The sequence below is a fragment of the Sparassis crispa genome (genome assembly GCF_003851025.1).
Source record: "Sparassis crispa DNA, contig_000010F, whole genome shotgun sequence".
NCBI classification, from domain to species: domain Eukaryota; kingdom Fungi; phylum Basidiomycota; class Agaricomycetes; order Polyporales; family Sparassidaceae; genus Sparassis; species Sparassis crispa.
In genome coordinates this window covers 1,220,246-1,243,117 of record NW_020939758.1, presented here as the reverse complement: position 1 = coordinate 1,243,117, position 22,872 = coordinate 1,220,246, and the positions used below count along the sequence as shown (strand labels likewise).

Genomic DNA, 22,872 nt, shown 5'->3' with positions numbered 1-22,872 from the left:
TTCAGTCTGCAGGTCAGACGTGGAGCATCTTATCATGCAAGGATTTTTGGAGGAGATATAGGAAGTATAGATGCTCACAGTGGGTATCTCGTGCAAATTTTCTGTGCTATTTCTCACTTATTACTTTGCAAATTATTAATTCTCCGGTGGTCAAAACATGCACAGATAAAGCTGGAGAGCTTGCGCAAAAAAAGACAGGGACAAGCCACAGTATTAATACGAAAGAGCGGAGAATGGCATAACTCACCACAATGTGTATCTCTGTGCACATCAAGCCCTATGCACCATCAACAGATGGTTCCTCCCACTCCTCACACGCCCCCTGACCCACGTCCTGAATGTACCCTCCTCCTTGAGCACGTGCACATGCATCCGCGCATTCTTCCCCTCCAGGCTAGTGCAGAGCACAGGTAAACCCCTGGGTGTCCTAAAGCATACCCCTACCCGTACCCATGGGGGTATGGTACCCATGTTAAAGAGTATGAGTGTCACACAGGTTCTCACAGGTTATGTACCCTTGATGGGTATACACGCGGGTTATGCAGATTTGTAGAGATAGTACAGAGGTATACACTACTCCAACTCAGGCAGGATGATAGCATCCCAACCATCAAAGAGGCCATCATCCTCACCCTTGCCCTCCAGCCCCAACGTGACAGCCAATATGTCAGCAACTTGCACAAACCCGAGCCGGCTCCACTCCCCAAGACAGAGGAGCGCGCGAATTGACTGCGCAGACAAGCCATTGCAGATGTGAGGCAGGAGAAGTCGGCCTTTGCTAAATAAGCGTTCGACATCCACGGATGTCGCTGCAGAGCCGCATCCGGGTCACTTAGTCAGATAGATACATTCAGGGTAGAATGTACTTACCAGAAATGGTCAGGTAGCTCATCACCATCCTTGAGAGACGTGGGTACTCCTTACGATGGGCATACAATCAACCCAGGGCATCATCAATGTCCTCTGTCAGCATGGCAAGGTAGCGCATGATTTTATCATAATCAGGTTGAGCATCGGGGGCGTGGCGCTTGAGCAAGTTGTCGAACATGTTCACCGACGGATTCTGAGTACAGGCATGAAAAGTTTGTCAGTGATCGGTGCAGGACAACAGCACGAGCACTTACCTTGAGAACTGGCTCATGCGCATCATTGGAGGTGGCATCTGGTCCACCATGGGCATATGTGTATTTGAACTCGTCACGAACGAGTTCCTCTGCCATGTCGATCCACTGCTGCTCCCACCCAGCATGCTTGAAGTAGTCGAGCTTGTGAGTGGGATGGAGGACTGTAAATAAAATATAGTTAGTACCCAAAGCAAGTGTAAGAAATGTACTTACCCATCGCAATACGATACACGCTCGAGTGGTCCGTCTTGCTGTAGTAACAGTTCAGTGTCTTCTTCGTGAGGCCAATTGCAGCGCGAATGCATGGCTGGTACCGCTCCTCAAGGGATTCATCCGTGAGGTGCTCATCGATGATGTCCATGGCCGGGATGATCATGGGCAAGCTGGGAGTGTCACTATGTAGCATCGTTGAAGACCTGCAGGTGGGGGTGAGGAGGAGTCATGGTAGGCATGAGGAGGTGAGTCGTGGCGGGAACAATGTTGATAGTCATATGTGACTCACCTTGAGAACGTCATGCAGCTGCTCAGTGATCCGCCACTCCTCGTCACTCAGCTCATACTTGCACAACTCCCTGGACCTGTCCTTCGTCATCTCGTTGATTGCCTTCCGGTACTCTAGCATGAATTGCAACATCCTGAAGGTGTAATTCCATCGCGTGGCAGCATCTCGTGGCATATTCCTTTCCGGCAGGTCCAACTCGGCGAGCACCTTCAACCAAGCTGGCAACAGCTTGGTCGATGAGTGTATGATGGCATTCGCGATCTTCCGCAGCTACACAATGCGACTCAAAGGGTGCATATGCAGATACTGACTCTTAACTAACCTTGATGAGCACGAGCTTCACAGGGTGGACACTTTCGTCCAGCTTGGCATGCTCCTCAGCGGAGAGTCCCTCTCACTCATCCTGCCATCCATCCAGATCATTGGCATCTTCTTCGCCCGCATCTTCTTCATTGACATCCACTTCCAAGTCTTTGGCAAGCTCGAGCAGCACTTTTTCAGCTTCATCAAGAGTGGCTGTGGCCTTCCTGGGCACCACATCAAACTGGCGCAACAGCGTCTTCGCGACAAGGTTTATAATGTGGTCGAAGCAGTGCGACCTGTTTGCCTGGCCTTTGAATGAATCAATGAGCTTCACAAGCTCATCAATCATAATGTCGTTCGATGTGGCATTGTCGGCTGTCACTCCAAGCAACTAACCCCCAGGTGAGTCATTTACCCTCGATGATATTATATGAGTTTTCGCTGATGAACATACCTTCATAGTGATATTGAAATCCTCCGTCATCTTCGCAAATGTGACAGCCAAGTTAACACTGCTATGGGACTCTGCCACCTCCACGACATTGAGAACCATACGCAGGGGCACACCCTTGTGGTGCAGGTGCACCATGAACAGCATGATGGCCTTATTGTTTGGCAACGTCCACGCATCAGTGGCAAAATTCAGTTCACCATCGAACTCCTGCAAGTAAGTCAATATCTTTCATCTGCACTGATGCTCTTGCTCACCTGAAGCATCTTGGCCACTTGGGCACGACAGCATGCAAACACGTTGTGAACATCGCATGTCACTGTCCATCAGGAAGGTATTCAGAACTCTGGGCACCCCATCTTCATCAAACTCTGGAACGCGCGATCCTCGATGATCACAAATGGGCACAGGCTTTCTGAGACCCAGCAGACGATCTCTGCCCTGGCATCTTATCATCAGCATGTCTCATATGACAGAAGATGCATGAATACCTGCACTCCTGCCGGCTGTGTTGCCATGTCGAGTATGTGACTTTCCCTTTCCCTTTGCGTGTGAATGATGCCATTATAGAGCCAGACCGTGCAAATTTTTCCACTGCAGGGCACACATCATCCACATTTTTCATTTCATCTGTGGCGGCCAATGCTTCCTCTTCCCAACAGGCCTTGATATGTTTCCTCATATTACCCGTGGAACCCTTGTTCCCATTATCAAGCCACCTTGAGATCTTCGTTCTGCACCCGCGATTCACGCAGTGGAACATGTGGATGTGCTTCCCCATTACATCAACCTCGATTGTGACCTCCAGCTTGAAAAAGGCATATGCGATGGACTTCCAGTCCTGGCGCACATGCTCTGCAATGTGAGTAAGGCATCATACTGATCTCATTGTATCTCACTGACCTAGCTCTTCGGCAGGTGTCTCATTCTTCTTTCTCTCCACAGCCTTTGCTCGCCTCAACTTTGAACAGTTTGGTTTTGCAGCGTGCTGGTTTTCCACGATGATGATATCATCTGAGTCATCGCCCTGGCTTATCACTACATCATCCTCATCTGGCACTCTTCAATGTGCACCCGATGATCGCATGGCACATCTGATGCCTCAGGGTCGCTTGACGTAATATGCGCCTTCTTCGCCTTCGGGCCCTTCTTTGATGTTGTTGTGTGACGTTTTGGCATGGAAGTGATGGATACCATGGCTTCGGGTATTTGAGTCCTTTTATGTGATTTTTTTGTAGTATCTAGTACAAGCAATAAGGTTTTGAGAGCCATGTGAATATGTACCTATTTAGAACATATGTGGCTGTGTTCTGAGGCACGGGTCCCTTGCGGATCCCTCAGGTTGAAGCATCGGTACCCCTACCCATACCCGTGGATACCCTTACCCATTACCCTTACGGGTTTTGATAACCCCTGCTCTGCACTACTCCAGGCCCACTGCAAACCCAACCTTCTCTGTGATCCATGAGCGAAATGAGGCGAGCAATTCCGCCTGGGGCACGTGGAATGCCCAGATGTTGTCCATGGACGGCACCCATACCTTGATCACAATCAACCCATGCCGTGGGGCCCAGCAGTCTGTGCTGTCACCGCAACTGTCCTGCATGTCCAGAAAACTGGAGAGGGGCGGAGGGGTCGAGGTGCATGGGGGGTGTGGGTGCGAGATTGTGGGATGAGTTTTCTCTTTCTCCAGGGCACGTAATTGAAGCAGTTCGCTCTTCATTCAGTGAGGGATGTTTTTTTTTTTTTTTTTTCATTCCTTGTTTATAGTCCTCGAAGGCGTAGCCTTATGGTAGACTATATACAAACAGGTTCTAATCTGTCATATTCCTAATCTGTCGGGTTGGTCGATCTCAGACATATGCCTTACAGCGAGGGTTTGTAAGTGATGAGTAAGTAATCATGCAGAACGGCAGCCTGTGTGTGATGCTGAATAACCGGCAATCTCTAAGTCAATGTCCAAATCCATTTCCTCCGACTTTCCTCCCAGATCCGGACTGGCCGGACTGAATCCCCCCATGTCACAGAGTCCTTGCACGATGTACCCCTTCCCCAGGTCCCAACCGGAGATTTTTCTCCCATGCCATGCTTCTCACACGTGCTCAGGAGAGAGTCACAAAGCGCTGACAGATGCCAGGGCGTTAAATTCATGTTGCCGGCCGATTATAATGAAACGGATTGACAGGTGGATACTCGGCAGTACTCTGGATTCCAGAGACCTGGCCGCCGGCACAGAGGGCGGCACGATTTGCAATCAGAGCGGCTGAAGGGTTCCACAGTGTCTAAATTGTTTTCTCTGAGGTGGGACCAAAGGGACTCGAACCTGTGGCTAGATGAAAGGCAAAAGCCAAGCTTCCAAGCGGAACGAGCCCTACGAGGCCGTGGTGCCACTACTCCATGGTAGCCCCAGTGGGGGATGTTGTGCATGATGCTTAGCACCTTCTTGGGGGTCATTGGCATAGCGGGCATTGTGAGAGAGGATTGGTATGAGGTAGATGGCTTCGAGCAAGGATTTAGGTGAAAGTGGAGGGACAGGGAGTAAGCACGTTGTGGGTAGCTTCTTGGATAGATAAATCAGCGAGGTTGTAAATAGCAAAAAAAAAAGAGCGAGTAAGTGATGAATTAAGGATTGTGGACAGATGCACTTCAGGATACCCTTTATCCCTAGCTCTTAGCAACAAGATCTTCTATAGTATGTCATAGCTAAGAGCCTCTTAAGTGTCAGACTGACCATGGTACCTATTATGTCCCAGGGCATTCTGTAGGATTGCTCAGGGCATAGATAGAGTAGTGGCTGGGCATATGGGATGATTATTATGTGGGATATCCTACTAGGCTAGGACATTAATTGTTTATCTCAGAATTACTGGTTGTCCCATGGTGTCAGGGGTATATAAGGATGTCCCACTGTAGCAAAATATGTATTTTAGGCTGTTGTATATTTGTTGTTTCATATTTTCATCTACTGCCACACTGTATAAACCTTAATTACATAGTACAGTAAACCAGTGCTTTACTGATACTTTAAACGAGATGAAAGATCCACAAATAGTGGGATATCCCATACTAAGTTTTATATTCACCTGCAGTGTTATAATACTAATTACTGTGAGTGGTATGTATAACATGTTTATCAGATCAAATAACAACTATAACAGGCCAAATAACAGTTCTTATTCTCGTGTTTCAAATGTAATTATACCTTTTCTGATGCAATGTTCAAATTAATGTGATGTCACCTTTAGTATATTGCATCTAACATGAATATTCTATAACTTTCATTAATAGCCAGAAGAAACACAGTAACTCAGTCTACTTATACACTAGCAAATAAGAGACACTTTAATCAAGTCTGCTACTATAGAATGTACCTGAACAAAGCAAGGAAGACATTTGACCTAAGATTGCAGTAAAGTTGCATTCACAAACACATTCACCCAATGACTTCTTATACTCTGGGACATTATGCTATAGGATGGGATATCCCATCTAAGAACCTGTTACTCTCCAATCTTAATAATGCAATAACTAGTATAGGTCTTTAGGTAATTATAGTAGTCTAACAGATATATTCAGACAAATAATAGCCTGAATAGCTGTCAGCATACAAATAAATCACATTTTGGGATGTCCTAAAAATGGGATATCCTTAAAATGAAATGTTCCATTTTTATATAAAGTGTTAATAAAACACTGATTTACTGCACTACGTAATTACAGTTTAAATAGTATGGCAGTAGATGAAAAGATGAAACAACAAATATACAACAGCCTAAAATACATATTTTGCTACAGTGGGACATATTTATGTACCCCTGACACCATGGGACAACCAGTAATTCTGGGATAAACAATTAATGTTCTAGCCTAGTAGGATATCCCACATAATAATCATCCCATATGCCCAGCCACTACTCTATCTATGCCCTGGGCAATCCTACAGAATGCCCTGGGACATAATAGGTACCATGGTCAGTCTGACACTTAAGAGGCTCTTAGCTATGACATACTATAGAAGATCTTGTTGCTAAGAGCTAGGGATAAAGGGTACCCTGAAGTGACAGATGGAGTGACTGAATGTTTGTTAAGAGAGGTGCAGCCTGTGAGACGATTCTGCAACACTTCATGCATCTGCTGCTGTGCAGAAAGAAATGGCTCAGTGAGTAACATTTGCGCGCCCCTCAAGCTTTGCACTCATTTAGTTATAGCCACCGAGTCAGTTGTTGGATCGTCGATCGATAAACCGCCAGCGGCAAGATCATGAATGCATGCTGCGAATCCTTGGAAGTGGTGAGTATAAGTTTGACTTATGAGGTTGCCATCCCCTCACGAGATCAGACGCTGTGAATGTGCACTCGGTGACACTCTCGGATGGAGGTTGTGGGTCAGCAAGAGCGTCAACCAACCAGCAAATGGTGGGAATGTGTCCAGGAGCAGCAGTGGTGGAGAGTTACTGACTAGCATGTTTGTAGCACCGATGCCCCTCCGGACATCGAGCAATGCTACTCTGTTGCGACTGCAATGCTATGCCATTATGCTAGCCATTCCTGTATGTGGGTTCATCTGCCAGCCTATGAGGCCTTCTTGGAGATGCTGTGTGCCACTCATGGGTTACCAGTACAAACACCTTTACCACAGAAATGGAAGCGATGCAGCCCAATGAAGACATTTTTCCCATGTCCACCTCCGTGCTCAGTTTCTCACTGGTGTTGCGGAGTCTTCCTCTGCTACAGGTGCAGCTCCCATCATTGGCCATGGCCCCTACATCGATGTGCCCCCTATGCCTTGCCATCACTGTGATGCGCTTGCTCGTGAGTCACAGAAAGGGCTCATGCAGGACCTGGAGGCTCGTATTACAAGCCTGGAAGAAGAACAGGACCGACTCATATGCGACAACAACAAGGCGACTGCTCTCCTCAACAAGCTTCGTGATGCTCCCACTCTGCTGGTGGTGCTGACAACCTCACCATTTGTGTCAATGGCTTCGAGACTGCACTCTATTTCATTCATCAAAGGCAGGGTCGGGTCACCGTGGACGTTATCACTATCGCAAATGTGCTGCATCAGGCTGGAGTGATGATCCCCACTTTGGGTGTGGAGAAACATGACTCCGATGTAAATAGCGCGCTCGTGGGTGAAGCTGAGGATGATGACAGGGATGCGGAGGTCTGAGCGGAAACGTTTCCTTCATGGTCTTTTACTGTACTAGTATTACACTCCGCGATCGAGCTGTAGTTATATTGTCACAGCTCCACATTCGCTGAAATTGTGAGTATGCTCCAGAAGGCACACGAAGGGTGCAGGTGTGCACTTCGGGGTGCGTGCATGTGCCCGTATAGCTTCTGGCCTCCTGGGAACTTCCGCGCATTGTGTTTCTTTTCATCTCTTTACCCATATCTCACACTCTCCTCCCTTTGCATCATGTTGTCTGAATATCCTGATCTCCAACTGAAGGACTACGTGGTCTTCATTTTCGGCCTAGTGACTGAGATAAAGGTCCTATGCATGCGGGATCACGGATGGGCTGAGGATCTGAAAGATCGTATCATGCATCGTGCCCTATTGCTACTTGACCATCCAGGACTAACCGTGGTGCTGTTCCGAAATTGCAGGAGCGTGCGAGGACTATGCATGCTTATTTAATCACTAAGGGATCGAAAGTCCCCCTCGCTCTGGAGGGACGCACCAATATTCAGGATGCGTTGGTGGCATATGATTCTCTCATGGCGCCTGCTCCGGCCTCATCAATCTCGAAGAAAGAGGGGAAGGCTAAGAACTGCCTGCAACTGTCCCTCCCATCTGGTGCCAAGGTTCCAACTTTGGATGCACACAGTAAGCCCACTGTCATGTCGCCTATTCCTCAACCTGCATTTATGGGATCCACTCCACACACCATGCTACCTACTTTGAACCTCGAGATGGGCGGTGCTCATCCGATCAATCGTGCGTCCAGCATTCAGTACACTCCCAAACGTCATTACAGTTTCTGGTGCACCATCCTTGCAGAGTCGCCAACCATCTCCACTATTGATCAGATCAATCGCAGGAGATGAGCGTCCGGTGAAGCATCACGCCGCCTCCCCGCAGCCGGATCCCATGATGATCGATGACCTGCCAACAATCCATGCTGCAGCATCAGCCATGCCTCCTTCACCACTTCAGATAAGTGTGCCCTCATGCTCGCAATCCATCACCGCAAATTTGATGGATGAGCCATATGCCCGCCCCTCTCCTCGCATCACAGCTGCACTTTCCAGGCACCCATCTGATTGTTCCCTCAGTTGGCAGGCTTCTGCATGGTCCCTTCACATTGCATCATCCCCAATTGAGCACAGTGGGTCCCAAGGTAGCCATGGCAGTTCGATGGTCCCAGCCATATCTCTCAACAATCTGCCTTGCCCTCAGGCTTCACCAGTGGTGGCCATTATTATATAACAATACCCCAGTTACCTGGGGGAAGAATTGTTCACTACTCACCAGTTATTGTCAATTGTCAAAGTTATTGTTAACAACAGTCTGAGAGGATTGTAATACAATAACAACTTGTACAAAACAACTTGCACTCAGACATAAGCACATGCCGCACACATAATCTACCAACTGCTCCATTGGGCCATGTATTTTTATCAGCCTCAATTTTATATAAGGCTACTGCCTTCTCTAATACACCTATTAGAATCTTTTGTAATATCTACTATATCCTGTTGTTACTGTTGCTTCTAATAGATATTTGCTTACATTTTTCTATTTATTTCACCCCTCTAATAGCTTTATTACATCTACAAATTTTGATATTACAATTTTAATCTTATTTGAATATTTACTCAACTAAAAAGGAAATGCTTAGTCAAAAACTTATTAACAGAGACATCAATCACTGTTAGAAGCAACAGTAACATCAGCATATAGTAGATATTACAAAAGATTCTAATATGTGTATTAGAGAAGGCAGTAGCCTTATATAAAATTGAGGCTGATAAAAATACATGGCCCAATGGAGCAGTTGGTAGATTATGTGTGCGGCATGTGCTTATGTCTGAGTGCAAGTTGTTTTGTACAAGTTGTTATTGTATTACAATCCTCTCAGACTGTTGTTAACAATAACTTTGACAATTGACAATAACTGGTGAGTAGTGAACAACACCTTGCCCAGTTACCTGGGCTATTGTTATACAAAAGTGGGAATCACAGCTGCAGGCTTTTCACTCGCACTTTGCTGATATTCTCCCTGCGAGCTTCCGGTCCATGTAACTGAGCAAGCAGATCGCAACGCTGGAAGCCACACTTCATCATAGCTGGCAGCACACACGGGCACTTGAGGATAGCCAGCATGTTATGCACTCCCAGCTGGATATCATCATGAGTGCCCTTGGGAGCGACCCCGCCGTGTTTGCCATCCAGTTGGAGGTGTACGCCACTCATGTCAATACGATCCCGTCTAATCAGCACAAGCTGACTCAGAGTTTGGCCAAGTTGGAGGAATACATCAGGGAGCTGGAGGAATGCGCCAGAGAGCTGAAGGGTTCGGATGAAGATTTTCCCTCCGAGGAGGAAGATAAGGTCGTGCATAGCATCTCAACAGGTGCCTTCGACCTCAGTGTGGGTTCCCGCAGTGGTGGGGATGAAGGGCTCGATTTCGACGGGCAGGATTAGAGGCAGTAAGGCGAAGGAGATCTGAGGCCTTGGAAATGCATTGGCTGACATTTCACAGTAGTGTACGATATCTTTGTTGTGTTCTGCAAAACTCGCTCCTGTGGTTATAACTTGTACAATATTCACTGTGTCGAAATGGAGTGTTCTCAAAAGGAGTCTCATAGTCAATTAAACAAGCATTGGAGAAAATAAACTGAAATGGATACATGCTGGTGTTAGGCCTCATCATCCAATCCTGTGGAGGTGTCCACCTCATCCGCGTCAGACAATGAGGTGAAACGGAGATTGGCCCGAGTTCGGTACTTGTAAGGAATGACGTGAAAAGCTGCAAACCATAGCTGAGACACCACATCGTCCAGTTTCGCAAGGATGTACAATCTGCCCTTGGTCCTTCAAACAACTACCATGGGTCCCCAGTAATGCGGCTTCATCTTACGATTGAGCTCCAAATTAATTCGGAAATTTCGAACTAGCACTATATTGCCCGGCTTGAAGTCGTAAGACTTTATCGTTGCATGAAACTCTTGCGCAAACTGTTCCATCGACTTGTATCTCACTTTGATGACATGCTCGCGTACTTCCTCCAAGTCTTCTTCCTGCTTTTGGAGCCAATGAGCCCAGTGTGCCAAAAGTTCAATCCAGGACATCTGCGCACCTTCATATGAAACCAGATATGTCACTTCTGCAATGTCAAAGGGGAACAATGGTTTGGTTCCATGTGCCATGTAATATGGGGCGTATCCTGTGGATTGCTGAATCGTGACGCGTTCTGCCCAGAAAACTGCGGGCATGACTGTAGGCCATTTCCGCTCATCTCCCAGACACATTTTTATTGCAGCCTCTCGCACATCCAGATGCCAGTGTTCCACAAGCCCGTTTGCCTGGGAATTGTATGGGGATATTCAGATATAATGAATCTTGTATTGCTGAGCCAAATAGTCTAATGCCTGAACAAAAGCGGAGCCATTATCAGTGACAATTTCCGCGACTGCCCCCCAGCGATAAAGGATTTCTTCGAAGATGAATGAGCCAAGGGTCCTCTCATTTTCCTGTTGGAGCATTCATCATTCAGGATATGATGTAAGTGAGCAGTGTGCTTGTACGATATATTGGTACCCCCCTGCTCGCGGCATAAGCATCGTGTCCATGTGTGCCTTGTGAAAGAGTGCAGAAGGCAGCACAACCCTGGGTGGAATGTGCACTTTCATCATCTGGTGGACCTGGCATTCGTGACATGTGCCCATGTACCATCGTACGTTCTGGTCTAAGAGTGGCCACCAAAAGCATTCCAGCAAGCGAGTCCGTACTGTGACATATTACAATTAGATATAAGTGCTTCTTCTTATATTATATATAAATTAAAGTACCCCATATTAAGTCTTTAACTAAACAATGATGCAAGTGGTTTGTATAATAGAGTTATAACCGTTTAAATTTGTAAATAGTGTATAAAACTTTTAAATTAGCTGTTTAAAACTAGTTAAATAACTGTAGAGAGCTCTGACTTATTAAAAGTAAGTTGGATATGTGGAAGGTTATAGTATAGTCACAGAATATTTATAACAAAGTTCTAAATTTTTTAAAGTTAATTTAAAAGTTCTATACACTGTTTACAAATTTAAACAGTTATAACTCTATTATACAAACCACTTGTATTATTGTTTAGTTAAAGACTTAATATGGGGTACTTTAATTTATATATAATATAAGAAGAAGCACTTATATCTAATTGTAATATGTGATGTTACAAGGATATATGGCTCAGTGGTCTAAAACATCAGTCATTGTAATAAATTGTCAAAACTCCGCAAGGTTCTGGGTTCAATTCCTGCTGTGGACACTGTTTTTTGTCCATTGTTAATTGTAGTACAATGAATTACAAGGAATTATAAGGTGATCACGTTATACACAACACTTTGGACCCCTTGTGGGGGCATTGTATTACAATCTGGGGCACCACAGCTGAGCTGATTCCATGTTGAGTGTTTTCTCAGACTGCAGCACCGACCCGATGCATTCTCAGATGTCCCATCGCATTGCAATGATCTGCGAGCCTTGGTCAAGGATACATTCCGCCGATTCCTTGCCTTCAACCAGGGCATCAATTGCTCGTAATGGAAGAGAATTGTCGGCCACTATGAGCGGCCCGCCGCCATCGCTCATGTCCACCAAGAGAGCCTTCGCAACCTCCTTGCCATCCACAGCCTCAAAGCTCCCCGTCGTCGTCACTCCCTTCACAGTGATCTCCTCCTTCTCGAGCTTGCGAATCTCTGGGCACAATGCCATCAGTTCCCGATGCGTTAGCGAGATGCGAACTTCATTTTGGATGCACTCAAATATATCCTGCACATTCACCTTGTCCTCAACCGGCATCTTATAGCTGTATTGCGTAGCCCGATTTCCCAGTGATGGTAGAGATGCCTTCGCACCTCCTCTTGGCACTACAAATGGATCCGACATTGGCTTGAGAATTGACGCGGGGACCTGGGAGGCTGGAACATTGGGAGGACACTTTGCAGATTTCTCTGTGGTGTTGTCATCGAACTGAACAGTCTTTTTCTTCGGAGCCATGCTGGCTTCTAGCACTGACATCGCGGAGTCATCAACACATTCCTCAATGTATGCCGATGATGGTTCCTTGGGGTTAAGTGCCTCCTTCGTGATCTCCCATAGGGTGACCATATGCGGAGGTTGGTCACGCCCATCCCTGGAAACATTGGGTGGAGGCACTGCAGACGGCCCCAGACCATCACCAAAAAGGTTCCCAGGATACATATCATGCCACACATCAATGTGCTCTGCCATGCTACATCTCGGTAGGTCACAAGGAATGAACCACCCATTTGGGAGAATGATCCTACTAAGTGCATCACAATTAATCTTCCATGCCCTGATGTAATCCTCGATGCGTGGACAGTTTCACATGAAATGGTCGATGGCTAGACAGAAGTTACAGGCATGGAGCACTTGTGGAAGAGGGTTTTGTGCGACCGCCGCCTGAATGTTAACCTGCATTACTGGCACCTGTCCCCCTCCCAATGTTCGCATCGCTTGCTGCAACACGTTTGCTAGAAACTGCATCACATCTGTCTCATTCCCTTCCAACTTCACCATCCCTGCACTTGGATTTGACACTGCCACAGTGCTCGATGCACTCTCACTCCCACTGAGAACGTGCTGCGCTGCGGAATGGACTTCCGATATTGCATACAGATCATCTGGATTCTGATCGGGAACCTTAATCGCCAGTCGATTTTTGATAGCATGTAAGGGGGATGCTTCGAATCCCTCAAGGTACAGCCGGTCCTGCTCATAGGTCGATAGTCGACCCCTGGACAATAAGAACAATGCAATGTGAGTAAAATCCCGATAGTACTGTCCCTCCTCTGCGCAACTGGACACTCCTCTTGTCCATGCTGCCCGTACAATCTGGGTTAAGTCAGACTGCATGTAGTGACGGTCATCCTCCGCCCCCGGGTACAATGTGATGACTGCAGTCTTGAACTGCTCATATGTCTCCCGCTCTGTCACACCCATCCAAAGATCCACCTCATCCAATGAGATGTACTTGCAGGCCACTCGGATTTTTGCATCATCGTCCAACTGTGCTCGCATCACCAAGTCTTCAAGATCAGCAAAATATCGCATCAAGGCTCGTGGGGATCCATCAAAGGTTAAGGAAGGACACGGGTTAGGGTTAGCATGCGGTATTCACTTGACGGGTCTGACAGTGACGGGTACGGGTCAGGCTATGTACACCCTTTACCATATCGCTAACCTGAGCCGTGGTTTGGTGGGTCTATATGGTTTGGCAAGTTGACTGCAGCTCGACTTTGTAGTATAATTTATGCAACTCAAATTAGATGTCAGTGCCAATTGTTATATCACCACGTGTCTACTGCACGCTTTGCTATCTCTGAACATGCATCGCTATCTCACTTTACATGTTCATCGCTAAAAGGCCTCGGTGCAGAGAGTGAGGAGTGAGGCTGCGTATGATCACAGAAAATCAACCTCGTGCGGTGAGAGTTTTGAGTGCACATCCACTCGACCCATCTTCAATATGGTAACGTCGCCATGCAGCTGCTGACAGAGTCTCATCACTCGATGGCCACAGATACCCTTCTCAAATACAACGACATCCTCATCTGCTCCATCCTCTGTGAGCAGCGCCAGCTCAAGGATCTTCTCCAGACCACCCTCAATGCTGCCGACCAAGACCCAGCAGCGAACAATCTAAAAATGTCCACTGTACTCCTCTACCAGACAGCAATTTTGTGCAATAAACGGTGTCTGCTTGCATATCACCACCACCACCTGGAGAGGCTGAAGGATTTGTACTGGTCCGTCGGCGATGCGCTGCCCCTTCTGCTTTCTATGCCATCTGCTTCTGCATCGCAGAACGTGAATGCATCTGGCAATGGCAGCAGTGGACCCCCATGCTTCCCTCATTTCACTAACTATAATGCACCAACCTCTGGTGACTGCTAGAAAAAGTGCATGATAGTCAAGTTGGTGAAAGGCTCATCCTGCAAAGAATAATTCCTTTGTACACCAGAAATTGTAACTACTAATGACTATACAACAGACAAATATAATGTGTTCCTTAGAGTTAGAAGAGCAAAGGTAGATCTCAACATCACTGTCAATTTGATATATAGAAGCAGCTAAAAAAGATAAAGTGAGAATATATATTATTTTATTCTCATAAAAATGTATACTAAATTTGCTGCTCAGAGATGCCATTGAATGAATAAACAGATGACTATAAAGTGAAGAAAAGTGCAAGAAGAGTAAGTAGTGAGAGTGAACAGATAAGATAAAGATCTTATCAGCTATATTGAGCAATGTTTAGCCAAGTCGCACCAGTTTTCAATACAAAAATTTCACAGTCCGACTGAGTGCAAATTGTAGACAAGTAAGCAGAGCAGTAAGTAACTTTGTTACCAGAGTGGACCCTAACCCTAGGTGTCCCATACAAATTTTGTATTGAAATTTCATTCTCACAACTTCTTGTGACAGTTTCTTGTCACACCCAGGGTCCAACTAGAACAATTTCTTCATACCTCAGTCATCGTAATTCACAATAAGTATCCATAATTGAGTTGAAATGGGGCAAATCCTGTTGTCGCACTCATGGCTGAGTTCAAGGCAAACTCAACCATCAGAATCTTCTCTATCTAATCTAATTGATTGGGAGACACGATAGACCGTAAAATGTGAGATACCGATTGGATGGTCCATTCAGACAGCCCATCGGTTTGCAAATGGAATGACATCGACATGAGCAACTTTGCACCCAGAAGTTGATGCAGTTCATGTCAAAATTTCGATGTGAACTTCGAATCCCGGTCCTAGATGATAGATTCGGGCATCTCATACAATTGCACAATCTCTCGGACATAGAGCTCAGCTATGTCTGAGGCCATGCTCATTGTTACATATTCCCAACCATGAACATTCTATTGGTTGAATCCAGGCTCGACATGTTACAGAAGATAAGGCTAGAAGCATTAGCCATGCATTAGCCCGACAACAAATGGCAGACCGAGTCAGACAAGGATCACCGAAGTTTACACTAGGACAGAAGGTCTGGCTAGACTTGAGGAATCTGAAGGTCAACTATGCCTTGTGCAAAATAGCACCTAAGTGTGAGGGACCATTTGAAATTGTTAAAGTCATCGGACCAGCCAACCATCATCTCAAACTTCCAAGGACCTGATGAGTTCATTCCGTATTCCATGCTGCCCTTCTATCTCCTTATCGTGAGAATGACATACATGGTCCGAATTACATAAACCCACCACCTAATGTCATTGATAATGAAGAAGAATACGAAGTCAAAGCCATTCTGAATCATAAGACATACCGAGGTCATCTGAGGTACTTAGTCAAGTAAAAGGAATCATCAGCAGAAAACTTATGGGAACCTGCCCACAATTTGCAGAACGCAAAGCAAACCCTCGGTGCATATAAAAGGACCAGGGGAATTCAGTAAAGGATGAGGGAACTGAAATTGCTATTGCGATGACCTTCCTCATTATCTTCCTAATCGTCCTCCACTGCACAACCCTTGCTTTCCTTTGGATCATCCACTGAATCCTTATCAGATGACTCATTGAGCACATGCTCTTCACACGAGACAACCCACATGCTAACAGTTGAGATGATCAGAACAATGCTTGGAACTGATCAGACAGTTCCTATCTCTGTGAGAATACTCTCTATTGCCCAATAGATTTTCATCTATTTGATTGTCACCCACATCCACAATATTCTATTTCATATCACAGATAACTGTGATCCTCTTAATGACTGAAAGGTATAAAAGGAGGAGAAAACAATGTATCATCAATGTCTACTTCTGCCATCGATGCTCTTGTCAACAACATACTTGCCAAAGTCACTTTCATAATTATAAATACTCTCGCATCACCTACACTGGTTAATGGAGTACCTTCTCGAACACAAACACCCTTTATCTGTGTCTCATCACCCTCACCTTCAATCGAACACAGTCACACATCGGACGAACAAGAATTTGCCACACATCTGATTTCAGCGATCTGCATTCCTGTCAACTTCACAGATATTCTCATTACTCTACGGAATCGCCCACAAGATCAACAGGTGGTGATTTCTATGCAGCGAGCATTAGAAATGGTTGAGTGGATGCAAATGGCCAGACAAGAGCTCATCTCAGCAGATGATATAATGAGTAGGGCCTGAACCAGAGTTGATCAAGTCTGGTCTTTATACGGTCACCCATACAGCACAGGAAATCTGGAGGGAGCATGGAGATGAAGATATCGGACACATCCTCAGATATGCCAATAATGCAATACCCGCATCTACTCCTCGCTCATCGCCAGAACCAATTCCTGTTTGACCTCACTCTCCTCGTTCACACGTATCCATCGGTCGATCCCCACTGTCACAATTCTCCTTCTCACCTGTATCTACTTCTTCACATTGCAGTAATCCCTACCATGATGGACGTACGCATGAACAAGGACCACAAACCGGCCGATGAACATGCTACAGATGTGAAAGTGATCATTATGTTCATGACTGCCCCCGACAATGGTAACAACTACAATTTCTCTTGTGGGACAAGAAACGTTAGACGGGAGCTGATGTTATAACACTTCTCAGTTATGGCATGTCTTTTCTTTTATCTTTTCTTTGTTCCCTTTACTTTACTGGACTCCGTGATTTACCATGTGACTCATCGGAGCGTAACCTCCAATTTTCTATTCAGATATCCAGAACCCCTATTCTAGGGTTATGCCGGATTCAACTCTGGATCTTCTTTTTATCGCACATGCGAGATACGTATATTCACCTCATTGCTACCTTGTTCTGATGCACGACTTGTTATCTCCATTAGTACTGATTATCTCTCACAATCTTACTCAGCATTCCCATACATATTACTTCCTCGCTGTCACCTTGCCCAGATATCATTTTACCTTATCCAGCCAATGAACAATCTTGTATTACTGCGTAGTACTACAGATACCTTTTGTATGAGTAGTTAGTCTCATCGAGCTGGATCCCCATCTCAACCTGGTTACCATTAAACCAGCTCTTCACTTGCCTTTGACTGAGATCGACCATTGGTAGCAGACAGCTACTGCGAGTTATAAGAATGAACTCTAATCGACCTTCAGTGTGAGGATATTGCCCAAAGTGTCTCTTGAACAGACTTGTGTCTTAGACTAAGACTTTGTCTTGTGATAACTCGACTTGATGCTTGTGTTTCACTGCCGCGTAACATAAAATGTATATAAGAAATTGTTCTTATATTTTCCACTAACTCTCAGTATGCCATCTAATTATGTCTAGTAAGTATTCTACAATGTTCCACTATACTAAGTTATATGAGTTAATAAGGGCCTTACAATAGTTTACAAAATTGCCTACTGACTCTTGGTATATTATGTAGCAATATTCAGCAAGTCAACAATAGTCTATTATACTGGCTCCTAATATACTTACTCTTTAGTATCAGTTTGTAATGAGCTTACAATAGTCTGAATATATCACCTGATATTGCTTTGTAAATCAATTTAGTAACCTACAATAGTTTCTAGTAATCTCTACTAAATGTTGTCATCCGCAAGTTTATAAGATGCTTATAATAGTTTAGTATACCACCTAGTACCAGTTTATAAAGGCCTTACAGTAGCCTACAAAGTGATAGATTGACTTTTGAAACTAGCAAGTAAATAACAAGCACCAAGAGTTTATACCAAGGTTAATGCTAAGTATAGGCACTGCCTGCACGGCAATTGTCTGAGTTTCAACACATGATGAGTTTAGAAATCTTGTTAATGAGCAACATTCATTGATAAGATTTCTAAACTCAGCCATGTGTTGGAAGTTAGCCTATTACATTTGGACAAGATTTGTGAACTCAGCCCATGTACTCAGATTTTAATAAATCAAATAGGCATCGTAATCAGTTTTTTAAGCTGAATCTGATAGTGTTATCCTCAAAACATCAGGATCACTTTCTACAGTGCTACGATCCATTTTCTTAGTTTTCTCTTGTTTCGTCGCATTTTGAGCTTCAACCCCGAGAAACTATATTCGAAAGTAAATATGAGGACTACTTCACAGTCTTCTAAGATTTTATCTCCTTACCATCATCTAATACATCGACAATCTCAACATGCCGGGCAGTAAGTTACCATGTTCATTGTTCTGCAGTTCTTGTTTAGTGGCTCACTGTGTCCATAGAGAAGACACACTGAGGACAACAGAAACTTTGGTAGAGCGGCCAAATGGTAGACAGCCCAACACAGTTTCAGCTTTATAAGCTATTATTGCCCTGTTGAAGATCAAATTTCAAGAGCTCACCATAAGTCTCTTACCTGATTTTCAGTGTACACATGCACGTACTAATTTTGTGAACAGCAAGTGACACGCACAGTTATCCAGCAGCGCCTCAATATAGCCCATAGATTTTCTGACCAAGATCTGAAATTTATAGATTGAGTTCAGCAGGAAGTGCATATAAATGTACTTGTGGGGAGTAGGCAACTTCTTTGCATGGCAGGAACGATTCCTGAGGTTTTGTAGTCCTGCCTTTTTCTCATCATCTAATTATTTTTGTCACATGTATTAATTATTTTGTATTACTCCTTAGTAGTTAATTACTTGTGAAAAGTGGTTCATTGCATTACATTGCATGTTGTATTTTTATTTAATACCTATTTAAAGGTTTTATCATTTGTATTCACTCAAAACAGTCACTTTAGGTGAAAATCTACTAAAATTTGATGTTATACTAATAAGTATAAAGAACTCAGGTCTTTTTAGTTCATGTATAAGTTTTTGAAGCTCCGAAACTCTGTTTTTATTTCAACTAAATTTATGTAACAGATACTAAAAAGAAATAAAGTATTAGAATGACTTAAAATATTATTTGGCCACTCTAGATATCATTAACCACTGCATTACAATATTTTAGTATGCTATTCATCTAATATTTTATTTACAAATATTTGACGACAATACTGCAATAGTCCAGCATGCCAAGTTACAAGAAAATGCTAGTGCTTTTTAAATAAAAGAATTATAACAGACTCTAATGTTATTCAATAACTAGTGTATTGCTTAGTAATATATAGTAAGCTTCTAACAATATTATACTCTTGACTTAATTATAAGATGTCATCTGAGCGTAGTTTATAAAAACCTTATAATAGTGTATTAAAGTATGCAACACACTTTATAACAATAATATGTTAGGTTATCACATGAGTCTCATACATCTGCTATGTCACCTACTAACTTTTTTATACCAGTTGATAAGTAGTATAATATAGATAATAATTTATTTATAGCTGTCTTATAATAGTCTAACACATTGCTAAGTATCTCAGAGTAGGATTATCTAAAATGTGGCCTTAAAATAATATTACTCTGTCCTTTTATCAAAACTGTATAAGAATATTACTAAAAGTTATTAGTACGCCTCTCCTAAAAATGATCTTCAAAATTGCTTAAAAATAATACTACTATGTTGTTCTGTAAAAAGTATATAAAAACATTATTAAAAAGTTCCTAGTATGCATTTTAAAAGACTCAGCCAAAAATGGCTTTAAAATGATATTACTACGTTATTTTGCAAAAAGTATATAAAAACATCACTAAAAATGACTAGTATGCATTCTAAAATACTCAGTATAAAAATGGCTTAAAAATAATGCTACTTTGTCATTTTATAAAATTGATAGACAAACATTATTAAAAAGTCATTAATATTCATTCTGAAAGACTTAGCTTCAAAATAGCTTCAAAATGATATTACTATGTTGTTTTGCAAAAAGTATTTAAAAACATTACTAAAAAGTGACTGGTATGCATTCTAAAAGATTTAGCTGAAAAATGGCTTCAAAATAATATTATGTCATTTTATAAAATCTATATAAAAACATGACTAAAAAGTCATTAATATTCATTTTAAAAGGATTACTTTAAAAACCTACAATGTCATGTACCTTCTCTAAGATAACTATCTCATAGAAGTTTTTAAAATTTAAGATCATAACAGTGCAATTTTATCTCTCACGTGTTTTCAGTGTTGCAACTACAAAATTTTGCTAGCTACACTATTGGGCTTCCCACCTCATACTTCTAGAATAGACTTTCTCCTTTCCTGCACTTCAGACCTTATGCAGGCTTGATTCCACTCATACTCCACCTTTGTGGCTTGTCACAGAAATAGCAACATATCATTACCACAAGGATACTGTCACCTAACCTAAGTGCCATCATTTATACTAATTAGATGAACGCAGTTCTTGAATTTACATTACACATCTGGCACAAATCTCCATATCAAATTTGACCACATTCATGTGAGGCATGAAGAACTTCTGAACCTTGAGATCAGCATCAGTGAAGTGGAGTACACATTGCTCATCATTGCCTTCCTAACTTATGAGCTGTCCGTATTTATCTCATAAGTTATTGCAACCGCACAGGCTACCATACTGTAGCAGCAGTGTGCTGCAGCAAAGATTAATGTCAGTATATGATATAAACAGACCAATTGACATAAAAATGGCTTAAGCACTGTATTAAATATAAAGTCTAATAAAAGCACACTTTACCAAGATTATATAAGAATATTAATATGATTACTAGCATTTACATATTTAAAAAATCTCAAAATCTAAATTGGACTATTATTGCCTCAACAGTAACTCACCTAAATTACCTCACTCACCTATAGCCTAAGTTATCTCTGTTATCTGGTATTTTTGTTATTTGTATATCTAATCATTTTAACATATTGACATTCAGATATCTAATCATTTCCTCTAATACTTTTAACACCTCTACCACTTTACTACCTCCAACACCTCTACCACCTGTAACACCTTGATCAGTCACCTAGTCACCTGGTCACCTCTGACACCTCGATCACCCTGTCACCTGGTCACCTCTGACACCTCTAACACCTCTGACACCTCAATTACCCTGTCACCTGGTCACCCTTGACACCTGGTCACCCTTGACACCTGGTCACCCTGGTCACCTCTAACACCTCTGACACCTCAATTACCCTGTCACCTGGTCACCCTTGGCACCTGGTCATCCTGGTCACCTCAAACATCTCTGACACCTCTGACACCTCTGACACCTTGATCACCCTGTCACCTGGTCACCTCTAACACCTTCGACACCTCGAACACCTGGTCACCCGGTCACCCTCGACACCTCGAACACCTCGGGTGACTCCATAAAAGGAAGGTGACTTGCTATATATGGGTGACACCCGACACCATCATATTTTAGAAGCACAACCTACAGTACTTATCAGAAAAACAGATGTATCGTTTCAGGTGTCGGGTGTCACCCATATATAGCAAGTCACCTTCCTTTTATGGAGTCACCTGAGGTGTTCGAGGTGTCGAGGGTGACCGGGTGACCAGGTGTTCGAGGTGTCGAAGGTGACCGGGTGACCAGGTGACCAGGTGACCGAGGTGTCGGAGGTGACCCGGGGTGACTGTAGGCCGCATACAGATAACTGTAGACCACATACAGAGTACTGTAGGCCACTCTAGACCGCATACAGAATGCTACAGACCGCATACAGAGCACTACAAACCACTCTAGATCGCATACAGACCACTCTAGACCGCATACAGAATGCTATAGACCACATACAGACCACTATAGACCGCGTACAGACCACTATAGAGCGCATACAGACCACTAGAGAGCGCATACAGATCACTATAGACCATCGTAGACCACGTACAGACCACTATAGACCGCATACAGAGCACTACAGACCACTCTAGACCGCATACAGAATGCTACAGATCGCATACAGACCACTATAGACCATTATAGACCGCGTACAGAATGCTATAGACCGCATACAGACCACTATAGGCCACATACAGAATACCGTACGCCACATACAGAGTACTATACATTGCATACGAACGTTTATAGACCACATACCGACGTTCGTAGACCTACAGTACTTATCAGAAAAACAGATGTATCGTTTCAGGTGTCGGGTGTCACCCATATATAGCAAGTCACCTTCCTTTTATGGAGTCACCCGAGGTGTTCGAGGTGTCGAGGGTGACCGGGTGACCAGGTGTTCGAGGTGTCGAAGGTGTTAGAGGTGACCAGGTGACCAGGTGACCGAGGTGTCGGAGGTGACCCGGGGTGACTGTAGGCCGCATACAGATAACTGTAGACCGCATACAGAGTACTGTAGGCCACTGTAGATCGCATACAGAATGCTATAGGCCACATACAGAATGCTACAGACCGCATACAGAGCACTACAGACCACTCTAGAC

At 43.9% G+C, this 22,872-nt stretch overlaps 6 protein-coding genes across 6 annotated transcripts; 3 read left to right on the top strand and 3 right to left on the bottom strand.

Moving 5' to 3' along the window:
- Nucleotides 1–573: 573 nt before the first annotated feature.
- On the bottom strand, nt 574–898 carry SCP_1204160 (hypothetical protein; the record flags this gene model as incomplete). The annotated part of the gene is made up of 2 exons (XM_027763297.1): nt 574–809; nt 871–898. The coding sequence occupies 2 exons, from the start codon at nt 896–898 to the stop codon at nt 574–576; spliced, it is 264 nt and encodes an 87-aa protein (XP_027619098.1).
- Nucleotides 899–937: 39 nt separating this feature from the next.
- On the bottom strand, nt 938–2,646 carry SCP_1204150 (putative AC9 transposase; the record flags this gene model as incomplete). The annotated part of the gene is made up of 8 exons (XM_027763296.1): nt 938–1,063; nt 1,125–1,285; nt 1,338–1,431; nt 1,627–1,896; nt 1,949–1,979; nt 2,025–2,320; nt 2,384–2,590; nt 2,638–2,646. 8 exons carry the CDS (start codon nt 2,644–2,646, stop codon nt 938–940), a joined length of 1,194 nt encoding a protein of 397 aa, XP_027619097.1.
- A 5,457-nt stretch (nt 2,647–8,103) lies between these two features.
- Nucleotides 8,104–8,433, top strand: SCP_1204140 (hypothetical protein; the record flags this gene model as incomplete). Its single annotated transcript, XM_027763295.1, has 1 exon — nt 8,104–8,433. The coding sequence occupies one exon, from the start codon at nt 8,104–8,106 to the stop codon at nt 8,431–8,433; it is 330 nt and encodes a 109-aa protein (XP_027619096.1).
- Nucleotides 8,434–9,715: 1,282 nt separating this feature from the next.
- SCP_1204130 (hypothetical protein) lies at nt 9,716–10,033 on the top strand (the record flags this gene model as incomplete). The annotated part of the gene is made up of 1 exon (XM_027763294.1): nt 9,716–10,033. One exon carries the CDS (start codon nt 9,716–9,718, stop codon nt 10,031–10,033), a length of 318 nt encoding a protein of 105 aa, XP_027619095.1.
- A 2,019-nt stretch (nt 10,034–12,052) lies between these two features.
- Nucleotides 12,053–12,715, bottom strand: SCP_1204120 (hypothetical protein; the record flags this gene model as incomplete). The annotated part of the gene is made up of 1 exon (XM_027763293.1): nt 12,053–12,715. The coding sequence occupies one exon, from the start codon at nt 12,713–12,715 to the stop codon at nt 12,053–12,055; it is 663 nt and encodes a 220-aa protein (XP_027619094.1).
- A 1,395-nt stretch (nt 12,716–14,110) lies between these two features.
- SCP_1204110 (DNA replication complex GINS protein) lies at nt 14,111–14,524 on the top strand (the record flags this gene model as incomplete). The annotated part of the gene is made up of 1 exon (XM_027763292.1): nt 14,111–14,524. The coding sequence occupies one exon, from the start codon at nt 14,111–14,113 to the stop codon at nt 14,522–14,524; it is 414 nt and encodes a 137-aa protein (XP_027619093.1).
- Nucleotides 14,525–22,872: the final 8,348 nt, after the last annotated feature.